At 33.8% G+C, this 8,489-nt stretch overlaps 1 protein-coding gene across 1 annotated transcript; it reads right to left on the bottom strand.

The window, feature by feature from the left end:
- Positions 1-6,462: 6,462 nt before the first annotated feature.
- On the bottom strand, positions 6,463-6,906 carry LOC133303870 (nodulin-20a-like). The gene has a single exon (XM_061503841.1). It carries the CDS (start codon positions 6,904-6,906, stop codon positions 6,463-6,465), a length of 444 nt encoding a protein of 147 aa, XP_061359825.1.
- Positions 6,907-8,489: the final 1,583 nt, after the last annotated feature.

The raw sequence follows: 8,489 nt of genomic DNA on the forward strand, positions 1-8,489 counted from the left end.
TTTTATTTTTAATAAATAAACAGGCAACAGGCTTGAGACAGGCTTTTATTTTTTGTAAACGAACCAGGCCACAGGCTAATATTATATTCGTAACAGGTAACAGGCTAAGGCCAGTTTGACACGTTTAAATACAGGCTTGGCCCGTTAAGATCAAAGCTCGGCTCGGCTCGGCCCGTTAACACCCCTAGCCCAAGGCCTTATAAACCTCACATTAGTTGCCAAAACAACTAATGTGAGACTATATTTCTCAACACGCCCCCTCACACGAGAGCCCACTGGGCTTGAAGGGTGGACAACATACAAGCCCACCTACATGTGGAAATTCCACTACAAAGAAAGTGGAAGGCGGTGAGATTTCGAACGCTCTGATACCATGTCAAAATTCTAACTGCTGGAATACTCTTTTCATTCATCGTATTTTTCTTCTACAAATGAGGTGTATATATACACAAGTTCCTAAACAACAATTTGTTGTAAACAGAAAGATAATACCTAAAAATATTCTAACAACTTCCTAAACAACAATTTGTTGTAAACAGAAAGATAATTTAAACTTTTACAACAATAATTCAAATTCAAAAATCTCCTAATCTATTAAGAACCTTGAGATACACCACCCCAAAAGCTAGCTCAAAGGGTGGGAGTGCCCAAGGCCTTATAAACCTCACATTAGTTGCCAAAACAACTAATGTGGGACTATATTTCTCAACATGCCCCCTCACACGAGAGCCCACTGGGCTTGAAGGGTGGACAACATACAAGCCCACCTACATGTGGAAATTCCACTACAAAGAAAGTAGAAGGCGGTGAGATTTCGAACGCTCTGATACCATGTCAAAATTCTAACTGCTGGAATACTCTTTTCATTCATTCGTATTTTTCTTCTACAAATGAGGTGTATATATACACAAGTTCCTAAACAACAATTTGTTGTAAACAGAAAGATAATACCTAAAAATATTCTAACAACTTCCTAAACAACAATTTGTTGTAAACAGAAAGATAATTTAAACTTTTACAACAATAATTCAAATTCAAAAATCTCCTAATCTGTTAAGAACCTTGGGATACACCACCCCAAAAGCTAGCTCAAAGGGTGGGAGTGCCCAAGGCCTTATAAACCTCACATTAGTTGCCAAAACAACTAATGTGGGACTATATTTCTCAACACGTCCCCTCACACGAGGGACTATATTTCTCAACACGTCCCCTCACACGAGAGCCCACTGGGCTTGAAGGGTGGACAACATACAAGTCCACCTACATGTGGAAATTCCACTACAAAGAAAGTGGAAGGCGGTGAGATTTCGAACGCTCTGATACCATGTCAAAATTCTAACTGCTGGAATACTCTTTTCATTCATTCGTATTTTTCTTCTACAAATGAGGTGTATATATACACAAGTTCCTAAACAACAATTTGTTGTAAACAGAAAGATAATACCTAAAAATATTCTAACAACTTCCTAAACAACAATTTATTGTAAATAGAAAGATAATTTAAACTTTTACAATAATAATTCAAATTCGAAAATCTCCTAATCTGTTAAGAACCTTGGGATACACCACCCCAAAAGCTAGCTCAAAGGGTGGGAGTGTTGATGCTCACCGGCAAGTATACTGATCGCACAAGTAATATAGATAGTAAGTAAAGTATCGTCTCCACAGGGATTGGGTCGAATATCAATTAATTGTTCCTTTTAAGAATGGAAGAGTTCAAAGGTTGTGACAAATATTGTCGAATTTTGTGAAATTGAGAATTGAAAATAAAGACTTGTTTTTGTAATTTTTCTGTAATGAAGGATAAAAATAAGAACAAGAAAATGAGTTTTGATTTATAAAAATGAGAAAAGCATTGTAGCTAGAGCGCACTCACCTTATGATCCTCACTTATTACTTTGGATTGATTTACAATATTCATTTATAAAATTACTCGGATAAATTATTATCTAAAATAATTAGTTAAATCCCAATCCCTTGGCAATTTAACCCTTTAATCTCAATTGGAATCCTAATCCATTAGCAACCCCTCATGAAAATTAAGCGATGAACTCAATAATTTAGGCATCCGCAATTCAATACACATATATTTCTAGCATGCATACGAACAGTTATCCTACCCCCTTTCAGGATGAAAACCCCAATATTCCTATCTAGGGTTCTAACCCTCAGACTATTATCAACTATTAGAGTGATCAATTCTAATAAAGAAAATGTAAAATACGAACAGGGTAGAGATAAAGATAATTATATAAACGAGCAATTATAAATCAATCCGCGTAACAAGGGTTCACATAGGGTTTGTGACCCTAACTACAATAAAGAGTAACTAGCCAAGCATAATCATGGCTAAAAATTCAATATTCAATGAAATCATAAAATTAAAAAGAAGGAGAAGGAAAGAAACTTGATCTTCAGATTCCTCTCGAAGCACCACTGTCGTCTCTCTCAGAATAGGTCTGGATCCCTAATTCTGTCATAAGGATCCTATTTATAAGCCTCTTTTCTTTCTTCCAAAAATACCCTTCACGCAACACGGTATTATTTTCCCGCAAACCGGCGCCAACTGGCATTGGTTTGGCGCCACTTCGCGCCACGCTTCTGTCCAAAATTGCAAAGTCGGAACAGCTTTTACGTAAAGTGGCGCCAGTTGGCGCCACTTACCTTCAACATTGGCGCCACTTTTGTCTCTTTTTGGCGCTAGTTGGCGTGGCAATATTGTTTCACCTTTATTCATTTTGGCACCACTTGGCTCCATTTTGGCGCCAAGTGGCGCCATTTCCCTGGAATTTGGCCTATGCAACATGGAACTTTGTTTCCTTTCTTTTAATTTGGCGCCGGTTGGCGCCATGCTTCTGGAACTTGTATTTCTCTGCATCCGTGTGGAATTGCGTTAACAGGCTTTTTATAATTTTCACTTCTTTTTCCTGTAAAAACACAACAAATAGGTGAGAAATATTATTGAAAAGAAAGAATCAATATCATTAGCAAATATGTATTTAAGTTGCTCTTTTATGACTAAATTCTTATCAATTTTAACACAGAAAACTACACTTGCCAGAGGCATATCAAACCATTCCCAGATTTAAACGTTGTTGTCCCCAGCAATGTACAAGACTTAATCCAGGAAACAATCAATTATTCCAACATAACATCACACAAACAATCAATAGATCACTATGCTAAGCATAACTGAATCAATGCAAAGAACTCCTAACAATGCCTTCTATTCTCATAAAAATGTCAGAATCTAGCTTGAACACCCCTCACCAAGACAAAACATATAATGCTCAGCACTCAAGTGTTTGGGGGAGTAACAATCACTCAATCCATCACAGCAATAACACTACCATAAGCTTGATCATATTCTCAAGTTCCTAAAGATGAGGAACATTAACACATGCACAATTGATCAAAAGGACTTCACAGGTTGTAACTTGGCTGGGTTAAAGGTTTGGAATATATGGATAGTAGCTCAAACAACAATGAGATTGAAAAACTGATATTATTTCATTTTTAACAAATTCAACTCAATTGTTTTGCTCCACTTACATTCCCACAGAATTTCAGAAACTAATTCCTTTCAGCCACTTTTTCTTTACATTCACTCTTTTTCTTTTTCTTGCTTTTTTCTCCTTTGTTTTAAGGGCACAAATGAACTTTTACTTCCCCTAATTATTTGACCTCTGTGGAGCTTACCTCAAATTTTTTTTTGTTTTAACTTTCAACACATCAGTAATTCAATCTCAATCAAGGTAAGTCACTTGGATATAGGCTAAGCCATCAATCAGGCCACAGGTCAATTATCAACAAAAAAGTTCAGGCTCAAGGGGGCTAGCAATGGAAAAATTCATACAGGTGGGTTGTCTGGCCATGGCTAACAGAATAAAATTGCCTTAATCATTTCAATCAATGCATGCATCTCAGAGAAACAGAGCAAGTTCTAGAATGCTATCACAATGAGGTCTCTCAGAATAAAATAAGTGTTTAAGCACAAACCTTCACCAGCTATGATGTCAAGCTAGACTTTCAAAAGAAACATCAGGCATCATTAATCATTCAATCACAAAATTCAGACAAACGAGCAATCATGAACTCTGCTCATGCACATACAATATTATGCCAGAAGTTCATACAAAACATGTTTTCTATGATGAATCAGTCAAGTTAACTAGGGAAAGCATATCTAAACCTGGGACGTGCTCAGAAAACATTTTCCAAATTTTTGTTTTTTTAAAGATAAAAATAAAGAACACACAAAATACTACAAAAATAACTAAGAAAATTAAAAGAAGAGTTAGAATATCTCCCCTGATAGAAGAATTGCAGCAGTTCTCTGATTTCCTTGATTAGTGTGATGAAATTTCTCGAATATGTCATCATTCCATTATTCTTGAGATTCTTTTTGTTTAAATTTTTGAGTCAGATACCTTTTCCTAATTAAAAAAAATTCTTACCCTTTCAAGGTATATTGGGCTTGCATTCAATAGGTATGGACGTATTTTACGCTGAGTCAGTATTAAGTATGTTTCGAACTAATTCAACCCAAAAGTTTAAACTGTTATTGGGTGAGGCTATATTAAAGATTTTGTACTTCTATAAGACGCCTTCTCACATGAGAGCTCATTGAGTTTGAAGGGTGGATAATGCACAAGACCACCTACCTGTGCTAAGAAACTACATAAGACATAATTAATTATTAATTAAATAGGTGGCAGTGAGGTTCATACCGTGACACTCAGGCTCTAATACCATGTAAAGAACAAATTCAACCCAAAAGTCTAAACTATTAGGTGAAACTACATCAATGATTTTATACTTGTCAAACACTTTGCATTTAATTAATGACTCATGTATGATAAAACCAATAGGTATCCAGCTCATGGAAGCCTAGTATTATTGTGAGCGTCATATTTCTTTGTAACTTCTTTTATTTAGTAGTTTGAGCCCTTGATTAAGGGTTGAGGCTTGGAATTTTTTAAATTTATTTATATTCTCTTATAAGTGAGTGCATTATAACCAGTGATGTGAACAGAATAATGATAGACTTTTGGACGTAGCCCTAAATTGAGCTGACTCAAGGTGAAGCGTGTGTAGTGCTTTTCTCTCCCTCTTCTTTTTCTATTTGCAATTATATGTGTGCTTGAATTGGTCTTTACAATCACTAGATTTTTTTTTTTTGGAGTTACCCAACCCTAATTATCTCTTTGAGACGAGTTGGCTCCCTCCGGTATCCCCACGAGTTTCGACTCTTTGAGCCGGAGTAGAAATCCGAAGAAAAATAAACGTAAAGCATGCTCTCTTATTGAGAAATACTATAATATGAGTATATGAACTTCTCCATTTTATTACTATTTAGTAAAAACGCCATGCATGAACGATCATGACATCCAGTGATATATTATAAATAACAGTGATATAGCTAGTTGGAAATATTGAAGGTATTACAGATCCTTCATCTTATACTAGCTTGGAAACCATAAACATTTATATAAAGCACGTTATTCTTCTGGTAGTCGTATGGCAAGTACTTTCCCTTTATATCCAATATAACTTCACACGATAATAGGATCCCCTGCATTAACAAGGTAGCTTTTAAATCTTATAATCTATACAATCAAGGGAGACAAGGACAAACCATGTGAATAATGTAACATAATTAGAACCAATATAATAAGTATAACTGATGTTATAAAATTCAGAAGAAGCTACGTTGCTTGAAAAAATAATTATATAAGATCGAGATTACACATAAAAACATTTGAGCAAAAGTATTTGTAAATGAGCAATATTACGAATCATTTTTAACTAATCAGTAGAAAAATAAGTGTACAGTTGTTTTTGTAATTATAACACATTCAAAAGAAAAAAAAACTGTACTTCTACGTGCGTTTTGGGAAAACTAATCTGTAATTTTCAGCATTTTTCTATGTATATAGTGATTTTAGTCGATAAAAAATGCATAGCCATTAAGGCACTAACAAGAATTATGTATCTGAATAAAATGAGTGTCTTATATGGGAAAAAAGGTGTCATTTTATATCCTTTCACTCTCATAAAGAGGTGAGACTCGTATTTTTAAAATTTCTTTCACCCTTCTCTCTCCTATGATTTATCTCTTTCTCTCACTTAAAAGGACATAATTTTGTGTCCTTTAAAATGATACACATTTTTTCCGTCTTATATATAAGCTGGTTTTCTTTTCTGTTTACCGCATTAAAAAAAGGGTTTAATATCTTTTGTTGTGGAAGTTAAAATCTTCTTCTATACACATATAAAAGTGTGTGAGACTCATGTTTTTTTTTCAACTCTTTTCTCTTCACATTGCCTCAGCACACTTTTGTGTGTATAGGAGATAATTTTATCTCCTATAACATGAGAAACATAAAAAAATAAAATAAATAAAAAAATATGTGTGTGTGTGTATATATTGGGAAAACAACACATACTATTAGGTGCAGCTCAATTGGGGTATGCGCATTGATTCATGGATGGAATTAGACACGCGGATAAAACGGATGTAGCAATATTAGGGCCAGTCCAACAACTCTTTGCACTGACATGAGCACAGTGACTGAAGATGGTTTGAACTTGATGGGGTAATGTGGAGGTACCACTTGTTTGATCAAGTACAGCACCATGATGTTTCAAGCACCCTTCCAAAGAATTGAAAAGGCAATGAGCCAACCCGTGTGCATCTTCTATTCCAGCATTAGCTTCATTACATGTTTCAGCACCATGCCCCATGCAGTGTGTCAAGGACATTCTAAATTTAGGTGACTCATAGCCTTGAACATAGCTATGGAGTAGGTTAGGCTTAGAAGTAATGGTTTCACCAACTTGAACTGCAACTGCTGCAGCTATGAATATGAATTGAGCAATTAGTATCACTCTCATCTTCTCCATTATTTGGTTTTCTTAACCGTGAATTGATTTATTTGCACTTTTGAATACTATCACGGGCCTGGTGCTCTTGTATTTATAATATGTGCCTTTTACAATATATACATCAGGGAATCTAGGAATCTATATATAAATGTTTTATAAAAATTAATGACCTTTCACTTTTATTTTAATTTTATTCTGTCTGGCTTAAATTGTTTACAAGAGTTAGAATTATATCTGTTTTTCTAACATTAAAATAGTTACAATATATTTAACCATTAAGTGATTACTCCTTTATTCACATATATATATATATATATATATATATATATAGCTTATCATTTCTCAGGCTGCTTGAGATAATTTTATCTCCAGATACTAAATCTATATCATAACCGTAGAAATATGGATCAATGGTGATAAAGAAAGAGAGAGAAAAATGGAATCATAATCATTCAAAAGTGAATCAATTAATATAAGAAAATAAATAAACAAAACGACGTAGATTTAGGATGGCCAGAGATAAACTTATCTCAAGTTGTCCGAGAAATATTTTTCTCATATATATATATATATATATGGCTTTAATGTTTCTAAAGTGAACGTAGATAAGTTATCTACATTCGTTGCTAAAACGACGTCGCTTTGGGTTGAAAAATTAAAAAATTATAATGAAAAAGACTATAATAACCCTGAAATAACTTATAATTACAAAAATACCTTGATTTCCGCATCAAAACAACGTCGTTTTGGGCTCAATGTAGATAAGTTATCTACATTGACTGTATAAAAAATGAACCCTATATATATATTTTTTCTTTTTCTTTTTCTTTTTCTTTTTGGTGCAACACTTTTTTTTTTCAAATGTTCTAATTCAAAAGGCTGAGTTGTCAAATATATATTTCTTTTTGATTATGTCTAATGAATCATCAAACAGTTATGATAAAACAAATAATTATTATTATTTTTTAAAACCCCTTTAGATATGATGATACCCTTATGGATACCATAAGGTCCATAACAACTCTCATCAAACAATGTTGACATTTTAGAACGATTCGATTTAACAAAGAGACACTCGTTCAAATTATTGTTTGGTAATCCGTTTAAGAAAGAGTCCCTTCTTTTTATAATTTAAAAATGCTTGATGTACACATAATTTTAATTGATTAAAGAGTGTAGTTATACGTTACCATTATCATTAAAAAGAGTTTGATTGCAATGACAATTATTTGGGAAAAATATAATTTTTTTAGTAAATAACATTCTTTACTTAAAAATATCCCAATTACACCTTCAATTTTTTATTTTGAAAAATTACATTATAAAAATAGTTTTTTTTCCAATTTTTTTTTTGGATTTCATGACCACAATTATTTCTTTTGGGCAAGTCAAGTCTCTACTCTCTAGAATATCTCCACACCTAGGCGAAAAAAGAAACTCACTTAAGCAGTATTATAAAACTCGGCCCGATCTGGTTGGGTTGATCAAAAATGTGGTGAATTGGTCATTGGACCGGTTCGAGTCCAGCACCAGATCCGGACAAAACCTGATCAAAATCTGTGACCTGGTCTGGTCATGCATTTTTATAAAAAAATAAAACA

This window comes from Gastrolobium bilobum, unplaced genomic scaffold (genome assembly GCF_033153095.1).
Source record: "Gastrolobium bilobum isolate Gb01-03AN ecotype WA unplaced genomic scaffold, APGP_CSIRO_Gbil_v1 utg9231, whole genome shotgun sequence".
Lineage (NCBI taxonomy): Eukaryota > Viridiplantae > Streptophyta > Magnoliopsida > Fabales > Fabaceae > Gastrolobium > Gastrolobium bilobum.